Below are 22,918 nucleotides of genomic sequence, written 5' to 3' on the forward strand. Positions count from 1 at the left end.
TCTATGACCCTGACCCAGCTCCAGCACTTGCTGGGGGAGATTAATTGGCTGAGACCCTGGGTGTCAATCCCCACAGAAGAACTTGTGTTCTTGTACGTCCTGCTAAAGGACAAGGTGCCTCATGATGATATAACCATAACAAAGGAACACCATAAGATGCTCCTTGTGTTTCAGAAGGCCTTGGACAAATGTTCTCTAAGGAGGTATTTGGTGACTAGGCCCTTGTTCCTATGGTTGCTTGCCTCCCTGATTACAGCGGTTCTAACCCAGGAGAGGGAGCAGCTGGAATGGGTCCATATGTCCTTGGAAGGAATACCCCGGGTCTACTCTCAGGCAGATCAGGTCACTGACATCATCATAAAAGGCAGGACCCAAACCCAGCAACACTATGGACTAGACCCCCATACCATTGTCTTCCCTTTCCAGGTGGTGGATGTTAAATGGCTTGCTTGGGCTAACGCCTTGCTCTCACCTTAGAAGGATTTATGGGAGTATTAATTGCCACTATGGGTGGCCCAAATGGGCTCCTGTGTTACAGAGACTCCCCCCTTAAGATGCCTTCCTTGTTTCCATCCCAGAAGCCATTTGTATCTTCACTGATGGGGGCTGAGCAGGCTCTGCATATGTTGCCTTTAGGGGATACCAAGCCATACCAAGCCACCAAAGATTTCAATCCTGCCAAGGTTCTGCCCAATATAAGGAAAAACTGGCTGTGACATTGGCATTACAGAACATCTCCAAGCCCTGCAATCTTTCCCCCCATATCCCACAAGCACACATTTGGTTAGATAATAACCCTATATACCCTCTCATGGTGGCTCTTAAAGCCCTTTCAGAGGGTGGAGAGGCACCAATTTACCTTCAACACCCTCGGGGGCACTCTGGCCTCCCAGGGTTCCTGACTAAGGACAATGACTGGGCAGATAGACTGGCGACAGCCCCAGAGGCACTAACTCTACAGGAAGCCACTCAATTGCATGATATGACCCATGTTAATTGGAGGGGACTACATAATAGATTCCCAATGATTCCTAAAAAAGAACTAAAAAAGATAGTTCTCACCTGCAAATCATGTCAATGATATCTAAGAGGTCCCCCTCTACAGTTGTCAGGAGTTAACCCCAGAGGCCTATGGCCCAATACCCTTTGACAAACTGATGTTACTCATTTTCCAACTTTTGGCAAACAGAAGTATGTTTTTGCCTCCATAGACACTTATTCAGGGGTCTGTTGGGTCACTGCACATACAGGAGAAAAAAAATGAAACATACTCAAGCTCACTTCCTCCAATGTTTTGTAACCCTAGGATTACCCACACAGGCTAAGACTGATAATAACGCTTGCTTTGCCAGTAATTCCATGACAAAATTTTTCAATAGATAGCACATCAAACATACTACAGGAATCTCTTACAACCCTCAGCAATTGCAGAAAGAAACCATCAATGTCTTAAAGAACAACTTTTAAATCAAAAAAGGGGAATCAGCCCCCATTTACAACTAGGAATGGCTTTAATAACTATTAACATTTAAAATTTTTCTAAGTTTGCAACCGAATCTAAGTTCCAAAAACATTGGGGTCACTTAAACCCCAAACCCCAAGTTAAGGCCAAATGGAAAGACCCTCAACATTCCAATGGAGGGGCCCAGACCCATTAATTACAATGGGAAGAGGATTTAGATGTATCTTCCCCATAGGGGAGGAAGCGCCCATCTAGGTTCCGGCCAGAAATCTAAAATTCCTGCCTGCTCCCACAATGCAAGAGGATGACCAAGGACAGGTTGACCAACAAGGAAAGGAAGCAACAATGGTGGTCAAGGCTCATCTTCCTAAATAAGACTAGTAAAATAATACCTAACCATGCCCAAGGGCCTCAAACCCTTGAGAAGCTTTGTGTTCTTTAAAAGTTACAGATGATGTCCTGCTTCCTGACCGCTCTGATGCTCCTGCTGCTGATGCTGACTGCTCCAGTGACCACCCAGCAGAACCCTCATCATCTCCAAAAGATGACGTGGATGGTGATCGATGCCGCCAATGGAGATGTCCTCAACAGCACCACGAATGAGGCAGTCCCCCAGACCTGATGGCCCATGCCCTTCTTCGACCTTTGTGACCTGACCTGAGGATCTTGGGACATGGGAGACTGAACCTCTCTTCATCAAGGATGGTCTGAATGTGGAGGATTGTGGGGGTGGCACCTGCCCCACGTATCGGACCCCCAATCCCCGGGGTGCTTGCATGTTCCCAATACGGTACTCTTAAAGGACACTGACTTTTACATATGCCCGAGGAGAGATCAAATAGCAACGGACATATCCAAATGTGGTAGGGCAGACACCTTCTACTGTGCACAATGAGGTGTGAGAAAATGGGGTGGACTCCTGGCTAAGGCAATCCCCATCCTGTTGGGTTCCTTTTAGTAATAACCTTAATTTATGTCTTTGGGCCTTGATTTTTCAATAGGCTGGTCAGACTAATCAGAACAAAGACTCAAGAGACCCTACCAATAACCCCTCCCATACACTGTGACAGGCTCAGCCCTGAGGCTATCTCCCTTTTGAATGAACCTTGACAAAAGGTGCTATTAGAGGTGAACCTCTGAGGAGGTGTCAAGAGGCCCAAACTTCGAAATGAGGTGGGCCATAGTCTCAAACAAAAAGGGTGAACCTGTAGGGCACCCGAGTCAGTCAAGGTTGGCACTGAGGGAAAGTCAGATGGGCGACTCCTGAGTTGTTTACAAAACAAGATGATTGGTTGCCTAGATTGAACCACATGAAGTCACTGCACAAACAGCTGGTGTTCACTAGGTAGAGCCTAGGGCGCCTAGGCACGTGATAGGCTGACCTTTAAAACCATTGGCCACTGTTTTCCCACTCTGTGGTTTTTTCCTTTAAAAGATGCTTGCTGTGTGGTAATAAACAAGTTCTTGCTTGACTAGACTCCCTGCTGGCAGGCTAGAGAAACAGGCGAGCAGTGCACTTACCTTCCCTTGGACCCAGCTCAGCCTTCTGTGGTTGGGCTAAGACTACTCTGCACTGCCTACTGAGAAAGCAGGGGCACTAGCTCTGGCCTGTGGCTTTGGTCAGTTCCTGGATGACCCACTTGGTCATGAAGCCCCAGGATGATGGGATAGCCAAATGATGCTGTGCACAGCCTGTTACTGAGGGGTCTACGTTCCTCCCCCTGAATCCCTCAGATGAGGAGGGTGGGGGATGAGGAGAAACACCTGTGGGGGCCTCATAGGAGCACGGGGAGGCAGGGACTCTAAGGAACAATCTTCCTAGGCCCCATCCACACACCCTCAGAGGCTCACTGTAGAGTCAAAAACTCTAGTTCATCTCTGAAACCTAAGGCACGAGCATGTCTGAGGTGGCGACAGGAGGTCAGTCTCAGGTGAGGCATCCAAGTTTATGCATTACTATGTGCATGTATGTTGGAAGAGGGGCACATGTATGCCACAGCATATGTGTGAAAGCCAGAGGACAACTTTGCTGAGTGGACTCTCTTCCCACCTTTATGTGGTTCCAAAGATGGACGCAGGCTTTTCAGGACAAATGCATTACCTCCTCAGCCATCTCAGTCAGTCAAGGCACGATTTCTTAATGAGGTAACTGTGCACACCCTGACTCAGGAGAATTCCTTTATAACATACTGGAGCACTCCCCAACTGTTAATCCACAGTAATGTGTATGTGAGCTCCCTCTGCAGGACAGGGTGCAGACAGCACTCAGTCAGGAGCACAGTAGGAGGTGTCCCAGCACTGAAATGCTGGCCTTGGGATGATCACTTACCCCCTGACTGTTCTCAACAGTGGCAATGCATAACCAAAGCTACATACTGATGTGGCCTTGAACAACCACAGTCACATGCTCTTCCGGAAGTGGTCTGGATGACCACTGCTGATGAGGAACCCAACACAGAAAGTGGTCCCCCACCAGGCTCAGCACCCTCAGTCTGACTCGGGTTATTCACTGGAATACAATTACTGTTTCTGCTGCAGAGACAACAGGAAGGAAGACGAGTGTGTAAGTCTAGACTGTGTATCCATTCTTGAGGTTCCACTCAATGAAAGGAACCACAACTTGAAAAGGCAAGATGAAGAGAAAGGCTCTTGAGAAGAAAGACGTGTTCATGGAACGTTCTTGCTCTTGGCAGCCCTGGCTGAACTGTTTGTTGCTGTGCATCTATGGTCTGTACGCTGTGTTCCTACCTCACAGTGCTGTCCACTGGTGAAAATGCCTGTCTGCAGCGACCTTCAGGCTGATGCCCCCTTGCGGCTACAGTGGGAGGAACAGGGGTAGAGAGTGGCTCCAGCTCACTGTCCTCTCCAGAGAGTTCTGAGACAAATCAGCAACAAACACCACAAGGAAAACATGTTCCACCACTGAGCCACACAGAAGCTGCATGAAACACTATTGCTATGCCCTCATTTGGGGTTACAGCAGGGGAGAAGGGCAGGGACCGCACTCCTGAACACCAAGACAGACAGTGCTCCTTCTGAGGCTCTAGCTCACAGGCTCCTAGCTTCTTGACACATGGTTTCCTTCTGTCAGTGCTCTCTCCGTTCCCGCCTGTACTCACAGACCATGCCCTCCCACGCATTCAGGGGTCATCCTAGACTCCTTGTCGTCCCACCTGCAGCCAGCATGCCTCGCTGACTCGGCACCTGGGTGCTCTCACCAGTTGGCCTCGCCTGCGTCTCTACCTCACACACAGCTAATGCTATGGAGAAGTGGTGTGTGGAAAGGGCAGGCCACCACCAGCAGTGTGCTCACAGGTGGCAGCAGCTGCCCTTGCTCCCAACCAGCAGCCTCCAGTGCTAACAGGGAGCCAAGCACCCAAAACATAGGCAATTCTCCTCAGACTTGTGTGTCTCCTTCCAAGCACACTAAGCTGTAGCTCTTGGAGACATCAGGTAAACCCAGTTATTTGCATGAACAGGAACTTTCCAGACAGCCACTTTAATTAACTCTTGTCTGAAGCCAAAGAAGCGTGCAAATCACAATCACCGAGAAGGCAGCTTCCCCATTTGAGCAGGAGCTGGAGGACCTGTGTGTGGGCTCTGACAGCTAGGGGAGAACTTGGTAGCGCTGAAGGCATTTTCACCAGCGGACAACACTAGTTAGGGCAGAGGGACCTGCACGAACTCCTAAGTGTGGTCTAAAGCGTGCTTCACTCACCATGGCCAGGAGCAAGGGAAGACGGGGGATGGAGGTGGAAAAAGGGTCCAGATGCTCCACTGCTGCCTAATGACAATTACACTCAACCAATTAAGACGCCAGTGTGACAGTCAGGAAGCCTCTGGACCTTGGCAATGATGGCTGTAATTAGTGTGCACAGTATAACTACAACCACATTAGCTGACGTATGATCACAGAAGAACGGAGGCAACCTTGTCACAGCGAATGAGGAGCACCCCAGCTGCACATGGGCCAGGGACAGGAAGAACCACCTGCTTTCCCAGCCATGCTACGCCTGGCAAGGTAATGGAGGTCAGAGATGGCAGCCGACTCCCAAGCCAGGCTCCTCGGTACACCAGGGCAATTGCCAATTTAAAATGATTACCACTGAAGAGCTTTCGCTAACGTGTGCTTCTGCCAGCTGATGATTTACTCAGAGCAAAAGGCCACAAGAAATGGGGTAGAGGAACTGGTCCCACCTTGCACAATCTTTCACGTCCCTCCTGGGTGACACCCTGCAGGGGAGGCTGCATTTGCTCCCCAGTGCCAGCTCTTAGTCAGCCTGAACAAGTGGAGGAGGGTTTGATGGAAGAGCGCTGAGGCACAAAGTTAAGTGCCTGGTTTCCTCAGCCTGCTGCTTAGCCAACCAGGCACTCGACACCCAAAAACAAGAGCTTTCAACAGACACTGCTCACAAGAACCAGCCCCATTCAAGTGAAACACAAGGAATGAATGTGTGGCTTGCACACTGTGCCTAGCTGGGTAGGGCACAGACCCATCCTCCACCCCTGCACCCTAGCTCTTTCCATCAGTCCTACCACCCCATCTCATGGGAAGTCAGATACCAGCAAAGTGGGAACCAGAGCATGAGGCTGACCCAAGGCTGCCTTCCACACCTGAATCCATACAAAGATCATCAAAATTCCTCCTCCACAGGACCCTGTTTCTGCCATTCCAAAATGAAGTTCCAACTCCATTCTGATCAGCCCTTAGCAGCACATGGTTCCGAACACTTGGAGCCCTGAGCCATGGGCTCCACTGCTGTGCTCCCTCTAGCTAGGAAGACACACAAATGGTACAGTGGGTTACTAATAACCAATGTAGCCTAGGAGTGCAGAGGAATACCTTCCTCCCCACAATCGAGCACTCCTAAGTACTAACAATCCTCTTGCCCAGCTGGAGTGGGCTCCCCAGGAGGAAACTGGCCTGGTCCTAGGCCTGTCTGGGGTTGGTGTCCTGTCCCGTTTCCCACTCCCTCTCTGCAGCGTCTCCCATGCTGCTCCACAGTCACAGGCAGTTGTAGCCTGTGTTGGCCTGAGAACTGCTCCTGTGCAAGGAATGCTGGGAGCGGTTGACCCACGCTGATGGTGGGTGACCTGAAGGAGACCAGGAAGGGGGGAGTGACCCAAAGCTGCTGAAGCACAGCACCCACATACCAGAGGACACACACACACACACACACACACACACACACACACACACACACACACACACACGGCTCTGAGAACTCTTCACTTGCTCTGTGCTTTCTGTAGTGATCAATAAGATCCAAAGTATTTACCCTTTTTTACAGAACATGACTGCTGTAGTGCACAATTAACAAAATGAACTCAGCCCCACAGTGCAGCCACTCTGTGGAAATGCACTGGAGCAAACATCGAGGGGGCGTAAGACGCAGCAATTGGAAACTAATGAACGTCTTAATGGCCCTTGTGTGGTACACGCACTGCACACTTAGAACTGCTTTCCATACATCTTGGTTAATGACAATCAATAGAGTCAGAGTCGATGATGATTATGCAGAGTTATTGGAGCTGTGGCCCTTCCCATAATTCCCTGGAGAAGCAGAGATGGATAAATGCAGCCATGAGTTCATCAGTATTTATTAAGGACGTTCTGGAGCGCCTTCATTAAAGATGTAATAAATGCAAAGCTCTCCTCGGGTCCAGCATCAGCAGCTTACCTCAGACTTATTTACTAGAAGAGCACGCATGCCTCACAGCAGAAAATAAATAAATTTCCAAGTATTTTAAAAAAGCGGTCCCCAGTGGGTCATGATGGAGCCCCTTATGGGAAGCAGCCCAGAGTCATAAGCAGCTGTACGAAATCCATATGAGGCGAGGCTGAAAGGAAAACTGCCAGGAAAGGGAGGCTGGAAAGGGGAGAGCTGGAGAGCGTGTCCGGGTGAAGTGAGTACGGTGACAAGAGCGAAAGAGAACTTCATCACCAGTCTGCACTTACAAAACCCTGCTCTCCCAGGAGACTCTGGGGAACATGCAGGGATCATCTCTTCCCACCTTGTCATGACACCAGCAGAGCCTTGCCACACCTGAAGACTTCAGCTCCTGAACAGAAAAGATTTTAAAACTCAGGGCAAACACACAGTGCTTCAGAGCACAGCCTCTAGCAATGCTGGCACACAGTCAGCATGGAGAAAGATCTGGCTCACCAAGTGGGGTGAGCTGGTCAGTGAGTTAACCTACCTTGGACAACTGTTTAACACGCATTGTTACATGTATCTCACGGTGAGTGACCCATGCCTGAGGCAGAGGACACCAGCAGTGAGGCAGATCTTAGGAGCTCCTGAATATAAAGCAGCTCCAGATCCAAAGAGCAAACCCTGAGATCCCAGACCCTGTGGACAGACGACAAAATAGACCTGCACCAGGCCTGCAGTGGGGACACAGCCAGGGCTCACCTGGCTGCCAGAGTCACAGTGTGTGTCAGCCATCCCTCCAGTGCCCTTGCCTCTAAGGATGGAGATAGAACACGCCAGCCAAGCACTTTGAGGTAAAGGAAGAGTTAACTTCTACAGCACTTACTGATACAGTTTTCCCTCCAACCCCATCTGCAGAAGGGAAACATGGACACACAGCTGTGGCTTCCCCCAGGAAAGGCAGGAACCAAGCATGGTGACCATGGAAACGAACCTGGGTATACTGAACATCCCTCAACACATAAAGGGGCTGCATACTTTTAAACATCTGGGAGATGCAGTCAGTCCTCTAGTGTGAGTAGAAAGTGAGCTAACTGATGGAAACTGATGGGATGCTCCAGACACGTGATCCCGAGCGACGGGGAACTAACTGCACACCCCCACACACTCCTGGGCATGCATAAAAGCTTTTGGTGCGCTAATAGCTTAATGGTGGCAGAGATGGCCTGGGGCCTCAGAGGAGCCCAGGCTTGGCTCCCCAGACCTCCAGGCTCTACCTGGGTGGCTCTTCCCTAGGTGACTCTCCTGCAGGACTCAGCAAACTCGGCTTGGCCCCACACCTTGGGTCTGGCGCTGTGACCTTTCTGAGATCATGATATCATTTGTTTGCAAGGTTTAACTTCCACAGGGCCACTGGGGAGAAGAATGGCCAAAGCCCCACGGAACAGGAATGCTGTCACAGCTCTCTGCTCCTCTGAATTCTCCGCCATGGATACATCGAGTGCTACGCGTGTTCTTTTCCTTTGTGCTAGGGCCTGGACCTAACACCTCATGTTTTCTAAGCAAACACACTTCTCCTGAGCTACACCTCCAATTTCAACATGTAATTTTAAGAACATCCTAAAATTTTAAGAGTTGCCACTTACAAAATTAAAAATTAAAAAGGGGGTAAACCAGACATTTCCTGATGCATTGCCAGTCAGCTCTTCAGATGAAGTGTGACACAGAAGGCAGACTGGGAACACCTGGCCAGCACAGAAAGGGTCAGAGCATGGCGAATACAGGGGGACACTGAGCCTGGCAGGACAGGAAGGGACTGTATTTGGAGTGACCTTGAACACAATGTTTTCCTAAGATGTGGGAAATTTTAGCTGGAACAGAGTTGTCCGAAGTGCTGGTCCTTGCAGAAGGAGCCTCGGCTAGCCCTCACATTTTCTGGAATGCTGGTCTCATGGCTGAGTAACCTATGGAGACTCAGTAAGACAGGAGCAAAGGCCCAAGGGAGAATTCATCTGGGACCCTGGGACTTGCTCTCCATGTCTCCTGGATGTTAGGCTCAAGCAGGTGCTATGAGCTAAAGATGCTCACCACACGGCCCCTGCCATCTCAAGGAGAGTGCAGTCAACAGGACCAAACCGCAAGAGGCTCAAGAGGTTTCGAAGAGACTGGTAGGTTATGAACCAGAAAGCCACTGAAGGCCTGAGAGCCGAGGTATTTCTGGCAATATCAAGAAGTAGGGAGGTGTGTACTAGAGTAAGCTTAAGGGATGGTTTGGGAATTGCAAACCACAAAGTTACACTGGAAAACTTGAGGGCTATGAAAGAACTTTCAAAGTTTATGAATCTGGAAGATATAAGTCCAGTAGATCTACATTAAGGTATTCCAACTAGAAAAATATCAACACAGCGATAACCAAAACTTTTAAATGGACACACGTTTTACAAGGGACATGAAGTCTATGCTGCAGCCGCTGCTCTATAATTTTAAAGACTATCTATGGTGCCACAACAGAAACAGAAACATCTGCACATTATGCACATGAAATGCCTTAATGCTACCACAATCGCGTGCCACACAACAGTCCACTCAGCAGCAGGCCCCCACACAACTGTGTCCTAAAGAGACTATGTAGCCTAGTAACATCATAGCATTCTAATTTGTGTGTATACATCCTATCATGTCATCCTCCAACACACTTCTCAGAACATCTAGGAAACAGAAAGCGACTTATTTACTATCTGCCATTGAGTGAATGAAGGAAAAAAACTAGGAACTAGCTGAGGAATTCTACAGTAAGTCTAAGACAGTAGTGAAAAGTAACATGGAAAAACTCTGCAAGACAAAAGTTGCAATATGCAATATAGCTTTGATTGTATTATGTGAAAATAAGTAGAAAACCAGCCTGGAAGCCAACACACAGGGCCCAGCAAGTCACAGGTGCAGACTGTAGGATCAGGGGACTCAGGGGAAGTTTAGTCACTCTCTAACACTTTTGCAAAAATAAAATGACTTCATTAGCATCTTAAAATAAAAAATGATGCTGTGAGAGATTTCAGAGGAGATGGGAGGGTGGCCTGTGTGCACAGTGCAACAATGTTTTCATCCAGGTTCTGAGTCTCTGCCACGGCTTACACCTGAGAGTTCCGGAACAAGGGCAAGCTTAAAACTGCATAGTTTTAAGCTGTGAAGACTAAAAAAATCAATCAAACAAACAAAAATATCCCACACATTTTTCTGCCTTTCCAGGGAAAATGGAGTATAATAGGAGGGGAGAGGAGCTATGTATGAAATGTTGGTACTTATTCAATACAAAAGTATATACAGCACTACACAGCATCCCAGAGTAAGAGCCCTACACAGCACCCCAGGATAACACAGACATACACAGCACCCCAGGGTAACACCGCCCTACACACCATCTATTTTAGAAGACATTTACAGATTGTTGAAAAGACTAGTCATGCTGCAAAGGTTAAAGATCCTTCTACATAAAATAATAGAAACAAAGTATCTCGAGAGACAGAACAGCCATAAGATTACCTTCTCTGTATACCCACCAGCATTACAAGAAGAGCAGGCACTGAGAGGAAGACAGTTCTTAGTCAAGAACACTCAGGAACTCCTGGAGGGAGGCAGGGCTGAAATGGCTCATCAAGAATGGGGACTGGGGTTGTTGGGTGTGGTAGCACAGGCCTTTAGTTTCAGCACTCGGGAGGCAGAGACAGACGGATCACTGAGTTCAAGGCCAGCCTGGTCTACCAAGAGAATTCCAGGACAGCCAGGGCTACACAGAGAACCCTATTTTGGAAAACAAACCAAACAACAGGAAATGGGTTCTTTTGTGGGGTGTCGAGAATGCCCTGGTATTAGTAGCAGGAGATGCAGAGTTTACAGAGAACTACAGTTCACTGATTTGAGACTGAAAGAGTGAATGTCACAGTATATTTACTATATCTCAGTTTGCACACAGATGTGGCCATGTGACTCAACAGACAATGTGGCAAATACACGGTGCACTTGAGTTAGGAGTTAGCCACAGACCACACAGGAGTCTGTATGTTAGAAAGGGGACATCAAGAAGGCCTAAGACAGGAAAGGAGGGAGGCAAGGACAGTGGACATCTTTGGGGACACAGCTGTACACCTGGACCACTTCAGTCTCAGCCAAGAAGCCCATGTCAGGAAGCCATGGGTCAGTCCATAAAATGCCAGCCTGAGTCTACACAGCCTGAGCCAAAGCAAGAGCACTGCACAGAGAATGGCCGCCCAGGTGGGGAGAAACAAGCCTGCACTTCATAGATCTCACTGGCTGAACCATGGACCGCAGCCTTTGGTCAGGTTCCACCTCTGTCAAACAAAGAGAAACAGGGAGAGTAAGGAAATCAGCATGAAGGAAAGCAAGGAGAGGGCAGTGCTGCCTCTTTAAGAGGCTCCTTGGAGATGCTCAACTGCAGAGAGCCTGGAGAACACAACATTGATTGGGAATGAGGTAACCACAAACACCACTGTCTCAAATGAAAAGGATTCAAGAGCTGACCCAGAAAACAAGCACCGTAACCACCAGATAAAATTTTAATGATAAACACAAGATGCTCTGTACACAAGCAAGATCGGAGGGTCTCGGACTGAGCCATCAACTGAAGCTTCTCTGAGAGAGAGGAGCCTCTCTGACCCCTAGCTCAAGTTTCACACGATCAATGCTCAGAACACTGGTATGGCTGGGCCTTTGGTGGCCTATCTAGTGCCGGGCAGATCCCAGGGGGAGGGAGGCAGGGGAGGGGAAAGCGGCTGCCTTTACAGCCGTTGTCTCTGGGGCTCCATGTTCAGAGAAGTGCCTAACTGGACTTGGGAAGGAGTCGCCTACATCTCCAATCTACCATGATCCTTAGTGCAGCCTGAGCATTGCAGCCTTCTTATGCACTTAGGCAGAACCCTGAAGTCAGAATATTGTAACCCTGACTGGTTAGCTCAGAGAATCACACATTACAATGAAGTTGCAGGTTAGCCCACATCCAGACATCCAGACAGACAGACAGCAGGTTACCTACTCAGATGTAAGAGCTGAGGGGTCTCTCTTAAGGATATTAGGCCAGTGAATAGAAGCTAAGGAAAGTTGGCCTTCCTGGCCAGATCCTCTTTAAAACAGAAGGGCCAGTGGGATGTCTTGGTGAGAAAGAGTATCCGCCACCAAACCTGACAACCTGAGTTAGATCGCTAGGACCCACACAACAGCAGGTGAAACCAATCCTGCAAGTTGTCCTCTGACCTGCACACATGTGCTGTGGCACATGTGTACCCTCCCCCACAAAACACAAACAAGTAAATAAAGTGTAATAAAGAAACAATTCTTTTATAGCAGGACCTGCCATAAAATATTTCAAAACTCTGTTTGGAATTTCAATTCAAATGGTGCTTTGATCTTTTTTTTAACATGTCATTTATTTTGGAGGGTGGTGCATGTGCCATGGCACATATGGAGGCCAGAAAACAACTTGCAGAAATTGGTTCTCTCCTTCCACCAACAAATAATAACTGTGGGTGTTCGCATCAGACTCACTTGTCAGGTTACTGGCTACACTTTGACTCTGGGCCATCTTGCTGTCCTTCACTGAGGAATGCTACTTAAGGAAGGAAAAAGTCGAAGGAAGGACCAAGTGACTATTGACTGTGTAAGTCCAAGGTTGGCTCTTACTTCTGCTTTCCTCCAGGCAGGAGGCCCTGTGGCAGCTCCCACAAAGCTAACCGTCTCCGAAGCTTAGGAGCTCCATCCTTCCCCTGTGTGCTTTCTGGAACACAACCTGAGATCGCAAAAGTATATAAAGTTTACGTTTTTATATACTAGCTCAAGAGACGTCCTAACCCAAAAATAAAGTTGATCTGACTGTACAATAAAGAAACCCATGTCCAGATGTCTGCAGTAACAACCTTGAAGAATTCCTCACAGTGGGTTCTGGAACACCAGCCAAAGGAACTCACAGAAGCCAATATTAAATTTCTCAGCCAGGAGAGCACAAACACCTGGCTGCAGGTGAGGTGAAGCTGCACCTTGTGGGGAAGGATGACCATGTGTCCACAGCCTCCCTTCACACTGGGGAGCCAAGCAGGGTCTTCAGACACTGGGACAAACAGGTACTCACCTGCCCGCACACCCGCCCCTGCTATGCAGCTCCCAGGCCCTAGGACAGAGCCCTAAGAGCAGCTGAACTAGGGTGCTTGGGCAGAGGACAGAGGGTGAAGACACAGACTGAGCTGACGAGAAGGAACATGGCTTTGCTTACCCTGCGATGACGACACCATCATGAGAGCGCACATCACACAAAACGGCATCGGGAACGTGTTCCAGCTCGCTCACGGCGCCTTTGCGATTCTGTTTGAGGAGAAGGGGGAGTGTGGTTTATAGTCTTGGGACAGCCCCTTGATAACATGTTCCGCTCTCACGTACATACATGTCATCGTCATCTTTAATGGCATGGACCACACTCAAGTCAATGGGCATTCAGGAGGATAAAATGGCAACACCATGCATGGTGAGCCTATTCCAGAGGCACTGCATGGAACAGTGGATATGAGGTGCTGGACTGTCCCCAGAATGTCACCATGTAGGAAGAAGTATGTGCACACAGGAAGTGTCCCTGCACATGGCAGGGCCTGAAGCAGTGAGTGCGTCAAGTCCAGTAAGTAGTTTAGCTCACAGGAGGAAGCACTCAGGGACAGATGTGTAAAAGAATTTCCAGAATAAAGGAAAGGTGCCATTGTCACCAAGTGTCAGACTTCTCAGGGAAATGGTGTTTGGAGAAAAGCCTAACCTGGAACTTGGGTTGCTCCTTGAGAACATTAGGTAGGGAGTTGAGAGTGACTTGTGTGACTTCTGGGCTACTTCCCATGATCAGTGAAATGGTCTTTATATTGGAGAACTGCCAGGTGCTATCTGAACTCACTGAGAAGCTGTCTCTGAAGGGACATGGAGACACTGCCTCCCATTTTAGACCTAAGCATGGTCCTGGCTCCCTCCTGTGGAGAGGGAAAAACAGCAAGTAGCTGGGGCATTACAATTTCATCCTTCCTGGCCCTTGGGAGGCAGAGACAGGCCAGTCTCTGAGTTTAAGGCTGGCCTGGTTTATAGAGCCAGTTCCAGGACAGCCAGGACTACACAGAGAAACCATATCTCGAAAAACAAAACAACACAACAAAAATCTCATCCTTAAACTGGGTGTGGTGGTACACAACTTTAATCTCAGTCAGCACCGGGAGCAGAGGCAGATGTCTCTCTGTGAGTTTGGGGCCAGTCTGGTCTACACTGTAAATTCTAGAACAGCCAGGGCTACATAATAGACCTTGCTCAAAACAAAACAAAACAAAACAAAACAAATAAACCCCTCAGCTCTGAGTACCAAGGAGTTACCAAGCCAACTGCCAGAAGGTAAAGTTTTTCCACAAAGGTGACACAGCTGTTCTTCCTATGGCCTAAACACCCGTGGAAAGAGATGCTGGAAGCTCATCCTGGGACAGCACTATAGATGGAAAGCTCAGCCATGCAGACAGCTCTCCATCAAACCTCCCAGTTCATTTCTGCTGGGAGTTTTAGGCACAGTTTGATGGTGTAGCCTTTGTATGCTCTCTCCATCGGGCTACTCCAGCCCTCTCTGCTAGATGTTGTGAGCGACTGGTTTGATTTCTTGCTACTTGCTGCTTCTCTCTACCCACTATTTATTCCTTTACTTTTGCTTGCTATATACTTAATAAATTTATTCATTCAACATCCAAAGTATAGCTATCATACATCACTCTCCAGACTGCACATGTTACTTACTGTCAAATTCAGAAAACGTTATCAATTATGTTTAAAATAAAAATGAAGGGAATCTGAAGGGATATTAAGTATCTGTGTAGGAAACAGAACACAATAAGCATAAACACACTGTTCAAGAGTATTCTATTATCTGAACTGTCAGCTCTGCTGGCCTGGCCCACGGTTAACAGTAGATGCATATGGACCACACCCAGTTGTTAGCCACTGTGATTATTATGCCGTTAGGAAAATATGGTGGCATCCATTCCATTAAAATCAACAGCCATTAAACAGCTATGTCACTGAAATTGGGCAACAGAATTTGCATAATAACCCAGCTTAATCCTCAGGTCAAGTCTACAGCCTAAGGGCAGAAGACCTTCAGGGTTGTCAGATGGAAATAACTGAGCTGAGGGGAGCCTGGGCATTATCTGGGGGAAAGTACTGAGAGAAAGCAGAGGGCTTGAGATGAAACTACACCCCTGCACTCACTGAGCTCAGTAAAATAGCTGCTTTCCCACGCCAGGCTCCAATCATACTGGTTATTCTCATTCTAGACAGATCTTAGAATGCCAGGCTGGCAAACACCAGAAGAAAAGCTTCATGGCAGCCTTACCCTCCTATCAACTCATTTCCAGTCAGCTCTGAACTGCAGGTCCAGGCAGACATGCACTCATGGCTCATGCCCTAGGAGGCGGTCCTTAGAATTCTAGGGGCTTCTCTGGGGTTTCCAGACATGGACCTAGGAGTTACCACGCCAACTGCTTGCCCAGCCTCTCCTGAAATGGATCTCAGTTAGGTCGGACTCACTGTACCTGTGACTTGGCCAGAGCCCTGAACATAGGCAGAGTCAGGCTCCATAGGGGCCACATCAAGCCATCCCTAGGTCCACCTTCCCCACAGCCCCAGGCCTGGGAGCAGTGTTACTCTGAGCCACCCAGATTGAGAATGGAGGCATGCAGAGGTTAACAGCTGCCACGATGCCCTTTGCACTTGTCGATGTGATGAAGGGTTCTTTCCAAAAGTGCACTAAGATCTCCATCTTAGTGAATGATCCATCACCAGATGGTCCTCACTGCTTACAGTTCTGGGAGGTGACCCAGGATGCCAGAAGCCCCTCATGTGCAGCTCCCCATCTAACCAGAGAACAGAAACTGGGTGACATCATATCTTCCTTGTGAACTGTTACAGAATGCCAAATGCTCTTTACTTCTACAATATCTAGCCCAAATGAGGACACCCTGCCCTCCTCCCTTTGCCCCCACCCTACCACACACCCCAAAGCAGCAGCATAAGCAGAGCTGTTGATTTCCCTCAGCTCCGACAAGCTACCTCTCTGGTTCCCACATCTCTGGACAGAAAGGTAAGAAAGCCCAGCTCTAAGCCTTCCTTCCCCCTGCCTTCAGGTGGACTGGGGGCCCTACATCAAGTCAGGCTTTATCTGAGCAGCTTTCTTCCACAGATCATTCTGTCCACCCATCAGAAGACCTAATCAGGTAGGCTGGCTCCAAACAAGCCTACTTCCTTTTACCTTCTGTGGATACAGACATCCCGGGGCCAGTGAGATGCTACTGTGTTGGCAGTGTTTTCATGGGCTAAGAAGACTGGCTTAGCCAATTCAATTCTCCATCGATGACTAATTCTTAACTAGGAACAATTTGTCACCTAGGAGACATCTGGCAATGCCTGGAGACATCTTGTGTGCCACAACAGGGGCAGAGTGCTATTGGCATCTAGTAGGGACCCTGGGGTGCTGTTTAGCATCCTACAAAGAGCTGGCCCAACATGACCAGTGCTGAAGCTGGTAATCTCACAGGAGAAAGCACTTCTCAATGGTGCTATAGAGCCAGTGCATTGGTCAGTAACCTGGTTACAAGGTGACTAGAGACAGACATACACATAGGCAATATGTCGCCACCAGTCATGAAAACACTTTCTTGCCTCAAAGTCTATTTGGATTGACCCTGAAGTGAGAGGAGGGCCTAGTTCTACCTCATCTCCAATGAGTGAATTCCCAGCTGCCTAGGTGGGAAAGCAGCTTGGTCATACACCACCTCCTTGCTGCACCTCACACAGACCTGCAACACGCTTCCTGACAGCTTGCTCTTCCAGAAATGCTTCTCTGCAAATGCTTAGCTGTGATCTAATATTTCTGTAGAGCCTCAAAGTGATAAATGCCAGGGCGGCAAGCCAAGGGTTACGTGAGGGAAGAGCAGACAGCACTCAGCACCATATCACCTCTCTAGCAGCAGCTCCGCAGGGGCCTCCAAGCGCCTCTCCCTGTGCCTGTGTGCACCGTGCTGCTGCCTTGTCAGTCCTCTGGGAGGGGAGGAAAAGAAAGGGGGAGGGGTCTAACAGAGCAAGACTTCAGTGACCCTAACCAGTCAGGAAAGGCGGTGTCAGACAGCCCACCTCAGACCTCTTCCTGCACAGCAGGAGGAAGCTGTAGGCCCAAGGCTGAGAGAGGGGCACGTGTAAGGAAGATGCTGAAACCGGCAGTCACAGGAGGCTGGGGCTGCTCAGCACACCCTGCTCCCTCCACTCTGGGAATGAGCCTCAGGCCACAACTGCAGGCCTGCAGTCCAGTGTCCCTGTAGGCCGTTTGCCTCAGGGGATGCCACCAGCCACTGCCTACCTTCCAGTTGGTTCTTAACATATGCTCCTTGGCAAGGCACTCCTGCAAGATGAGCTTCCAGCAGGAGTAATCAGAGATATGGTTCTTGGAAAGGTGCCCCTCCTGCTGACACAGCCGGTACCACAGCACCTCGTCTTCAGAAATCACCTTCCATGTCTTGCTCACCTAGAACGGCACAAGGGACGCAAATGTCAAGATCTGCAATTAGAGAGGCCTTGCCGTCCAAAATCAATCAACACCTATATTATAGCCCCAGGCTTATGGCAGCATAAAATGTCTCATTAACAAAACACTCTGAGGTGAAAAAAATACAAGCAAATGTTTCCAGGTTTATCTTTCAAGATTTCAAAACTGTTATGCTACCATGTAACATCACATTTTAGATGGCGTGATAAATCATCTAACAAATCAAAGAGAAAAAAATGCACCAATACACAAAGTGCTAAAAGAACAAACTTGAACACGGTAAACACCACAAACACACCAAGCTTTCCAGAAGAGTGTGTGGAAAGATTTGCATGACCATCTTACCAATCGCAAGTCTGATGGCCTGTGATGTGGAAGGCTTTATCAACTAAATTTCTGATGGCACAAAATCCAAATTTATGCTACATGGAGAACTCTTACATGTACAGATGAAAGCGTAGTAACAGCATTAATGTGACACCTGTGCTGTTGTGCAGGACCACAATCCATGGTGGAGAAATGACTCTTGCATCTGGCACAAATCTTCAGTCCCCACAGCATCAGGAAGAACTGACTTTTGAATTCTCGGGATGTTGCTTTCCAGCCCTCATTAGGGGTGCAGCAGGCTTACTTCATCACAACACAATGCACAAAGATGGCCAAAATAGAAGGCATGGACTCTCATGGCCAATGAGAAACTGACCCCATAGATCAGCATAACCAGCCTACAGCATGCACTGGAGATGCAAGATGGAGGCCATGTCTGCTGCTATCCTGAGACTGAAGCTCACTCCTGGTAAACAGAGAGGGCCAGCAGCATACAAGAAACTACACTTGTTACCACTCCTTGGGACCACGTCAGACATTGGCAGAGGAAGGAAGAGAACGTGACTGAGGGGGACCAGCTGGGATGGCGGTGTGCAGATGTCTCAAAGTCTGCTCCTCCACGGTGGCAATTAGAGAACTACCAGAAATGAAGGTCGGGCTGGGGCTGCAGCTCAGTGGTAGAGTGCTCAGCTAGCATGTGTGAGGCTCTAGGTCTGACTAGTACCCCAGGGGAGAAAGAAAATGGGTTGAGGAGGTGGGTTGGTGGGTCTGGTGTTTGCTGCAGTGTAAGGACCTGAGTTTGGATCCTCAGAGCCCAGATCAAGCTGGACACAGCAGCCTGACGCTTATGGAAAGGTGGGAGGCAAAGAAAGACGGGAGAATGCCTGGAATCCGAGGGCCAGCTTGTACACATACACAGTGTGAACAAGACACCCAGTGAGATGGCTCAGTAGTTCCAGTGCTTGCGCACAAGCCTGACAACTTGAGTTCGATCCCACATGAAGGTGGGATCTCTGACCTCCATATACAAATGTTGTGATACGAATATACCATATACACATGCACGCCATACACACACGTGCACCTTAAAAACATGCACACCACACGCACACACCATACACACAATGATTAAGTTAACTTTAACTCAACATGGAAGGTGAGGACAAGCACCTTAGGCTGTCCTCTGACCTCCATGTGTAAATCGTGACTTGCATCCACCCACACTTAAACTTGTATCAACAGATTTTTTTATTGACATTTTCAGAACCACGGGAAGTAATGAAAAGCTTGAACGTACTAAAGGCCAAGTACTCAATAAGTAAATAAATCAATAAAATAAAAATTAAAAAGGAAGGCAGGGTGTGGTGGTGCACGCCTTTAATCCTAGAGCTCACGAAAGGCAGGCAGTTATATGTGAGTTCCAGGCCAGCCTGGACTACAAGTAAGTTCCAGGCTAGCCAGAACTACATAGTAAGACCCTGTCTTTAAAACCAACAAGGGAAAAAGAACGGCTGCTTGGTAAGGACTGTGAGGCTGGACTTGAACTTGTGTTACCTCTTCCTTCAGCTCCCTAAAAACCAACAGCCTCACATTTCTAACAGCTACACAACCAGCAGTATTGTGGTGGGGGCACAGGACAGTCAGGCTTTGAGCTTACCAAACCTAACTTCTAAAAAGCTGGCAGCAGCTGACCTGCCTGGCAGATTGCCGGAAACCACTGTGGAGGCTTTATCTGATCTGTCTTACCTGCAGGGCAGCTGTTCCAAACACAGAGCGTTAAATAAGCTCAACACTGCTGGCCCAGCACAGTAGCTCACACCTGTACTCCCAGCACTCAGGAGGTTGAGGCAGAAGGACTACCATGAGCTCAAAGCTAGCCTGGACTATAGGGAGTTGTGGGCCTGCCAGAAATAATAACAAGCCCCTATCTTGAAGGAGAAGGAATTGTTTTAACGTTGCAGCACTTGAGAAGGCTCTGTTGTGGGGACTGACAAGATGCCGACCAAACAACTCAAGAGGAAAAATGAGAATGAGTGAGTGCCCACAAGAGTTTTGAAAATTCCTGCATTTCTGGAAGTCTAGCATACCACATATAGGGGTTGGGTTGAGCACTTGGGGTTGGGGGGATGTTAAGAAAGCCCTGACTTCTAGAGTCCAGCTGGCCTTGAACCTTTGCACAAGCATAAAGCCAGGGCTAAAGCAGAGCTGTGACCTGCTGGGATGGAAAGGTGTGTCCCAACATACAATGGGCCCTCAGCAGAGGCTGGAGGGCCTCTGCTTTAAGGGAGTGAAGAAGCCTCCATTCAATCCATAGTAACACCTAGGCAATAGTTAGCCTGCTGTTGGGGGGAAGTCCTGTGCATTTGTCAATAAAGCACTGCTGGCCAATAGGAATCTAGATAGGTGGGACTAGGAGTCCAGGAGAACTCTGGGAAGGAGAAACACAGGAGTCGAGATGTAACCGTCATGGGGTAGGAAGCCCGGAAACTTCTCCGGTAAGAGACATACTTAGATTAACAATTATGGGGTAATTACTTAAGTCGGAGCTAGCTAGTAAGAAACAAACAAGGCCAACAGCTTCATAATTAATATAGCCTCCTGTGTGTTTATTTGGGACTGATGAGGCTCTAGAACCAGGCTGGCAGGAAGGCTTCTCTCAAGGAAAAAGCTTCTCTTACAGCCTGCCCCTTCCACAGAGGCAGGAGCAAAATGTTTAGGCACAGGCTCTGCCATAGAGTCACAGCCCTCACCCTAAAAGCCCGCTGTAAACAAAACAGAATCAAGTATGAAACATATAAACATGAAAGGAGACCCTAGCACGGGACAAAACAGTGGCTGTAAGACACGATGAAGGTCAGGCTCAGGACCAACATCTTAGTCAGGGGCACAGAACATCAAGAAGCAACTAAGGAGAAGCTGTGAGGGAGACCTCTGAGTTGAGAGCAGAGTTCACTGCAGCAAACATTCACTAGAGGGCTCACTGGCCAATCTGAGCTGGTCAGGTGAGATCATCCACTCTAAAGAACAAAGCCTCGGAAACCAGTGCTTGCCAATAGCCAACTGCACCAAGTCTGCAGACAACAGGGCCTGGAGTAGAGATCTTCGATGAAGTGGCTGAACTGAGGATCACTCACTGTAACCTGGGCAACTGTTATGAGAATAACCAAAGCTGGATCTGGTGGAGCACCCCTGTAATCCCAGCTTTGGAGGCAAAGGCAGATGGAGCTCTGTGAATTCCAGGAAGCCTGATCTATAGTGAGATCCCACTTCAAAACAACAAAAATAATAAGTGATAATAACAGTATAACAAAGAAAATAACTCAAAACTGTTAGTAAAATGGCACATTAGGAATTATGTTTAATGCCAGGCAGTGTGGTGCATGCCTTTAATCCCAGCACTCAGGAGGTAGAGGCAGGTGGATCTCTGTGAGTTCGAGGTCAGCCTGGTCTACAGAGTGAATTCCAGGACAGCCAGGGCTACACAGAGAAAGCCTGTCTCAAAGGAAAAGAAAAAAAAAAAAAATGAAGCTTCCAACTACTACGAATATCTCACTGTTCTTTCTCATTTTTCCATCAGGAATTTCAACTTACTTTACATTCTTTAAGGTCTTTCAAAATGTGAGCTAGAGTTCAATTTTTTTTTTAGTTCCAAAGGGTAAGGCTAGAGACAGCTCAGCTGCTAAGATCACTGACTACTCTTCCAGAGGATCCAAGTTCAGTTCCCAGCACCCACAAGGGGACTCTCAAGGGGAACTGATTGGCACCCTCTTCTCACAGGTACTGCACGAACACGGTGCACACACATACATACATGCAGGCAAACACATATAATCATAAAATAAATACTTTTTAAGTTCCAAATGGGGCTGGGGAGATGGCTCTATCATAAAGTACTTGCCATGCAAGCATGGGTACCTAAGCTCATCCCCAGAACCCACATAAAAAACTGGCTATGAAAAAAAAAACTGGCTATGTTGGCATGCATTTGCAATCCCAGATTGGGAGGGGTAGAGAGGCAGGAGAATCCCTGGTGCTTGCTGACCAGCCAGCCTAGCCAGACCAGGGTGAGCTCTAGGCCAATGAGAGCAGTTAGGAAAAAGAAGATAAGAGTAGACAGCATCCGAGGGATGAACCTCTGGCCTCCACATGTATGCATGCACACGTGTACCCCATCCCTCATGAACACAAGGTTCAATCTCACTTCCATGACATTGTCTTTCCATACCTAAGTCCTAAAGTTTCTAAACATATTGAACTTCACCCCAGTGCCTACTGATCTACACTCTTGCACTCACTAGCTATTTTCACACCTATCAGTCATTGAGAAAATGTGATCTGCGGGTCTTTGTGTCTTATTTTTAAGAGGGAAGAATGAGAGGGAGGGGGAGCTAACCAAGACGGAGCTGAAGACAAACCACGGATCCTAGCCCACAGCTGACATGGATCCATTAAGCAGCCCACACTGGCCCAGCCACACCGTCAGTCACACATCCACTTAACCGCACTGTCAGGCCACACTCCTCTACCTCAGCCCTCATCTGAGCACACGTGTCAGGCCATAAAGACCAGGAAACAACTCAGTAAAACACAGACCCGGTTTTACTAGACAGAACACTGTGGTTTTATTTTTGGCGTGTTCGGTCCACAGCTGAGCCTACCCATGACACCCAGTAGTGTCTGTTCATTTGTCTATGCCAGGATGGGGCTGAGCACAAGGCACGAGGAGAAAGGGAAGCAGAGTCAGCCATGGCAGAGCAGCCACACTCCACTCCAGAGTGGAAGGTGCTTCCCTGCCAGGCCACTAGGACTTGGGATCTAATGTGATTACAACAAAGAGTGACAAACACTTGGGCTCTCCAAGGACAA

General features: G+C 48.4%; 1 protein-coding gene across 1 annotated transcript in view; it reads right to left on the reverse strand.

The window, feature by feature from the left end:
* The window catches only part of Fbxw8 (F-box and WD repeat domain containing 8), a 97,700-nt gene that overhangs the window by 55,866 nt on the left and 18,916 nt on the right, over positions 1-22,918 (reverse strand). The window contains exons 3-4 of the mRNA XM_005078994.4: positions 17,540-17,704; positions 13,394-13,482 (exon numbers count right to left, since the gene is read on the reverse strand). Of these exons, the coding sequence (XP_005079051.1) occupies positions 13,394-13,482; positions 17,540-17,704 (254 nt within the window). The remainder of the gene's footprint in view (positions 1-13,393; positions 13,483-17,539; positions 17,705-22,918) is intronic.

Source organism: Mesocricetus auratus, unplaced genomic scaffold (genome assembly GCF_017639785.1).
Source record: "Mesocricetus auratus isolate SY011 unplaced genomic scaffold, BCM_Maur_2.0 Super-Scaffold_100025, whole genome shotgun sequence".
Taxonomy (NCBI): domain Eukaryota; kingdom Metazoa; phylum Chordata; class Mammalia; order Rodentia; family Cricetidae; genus Mesocricetus; species Mesocricetus auratus.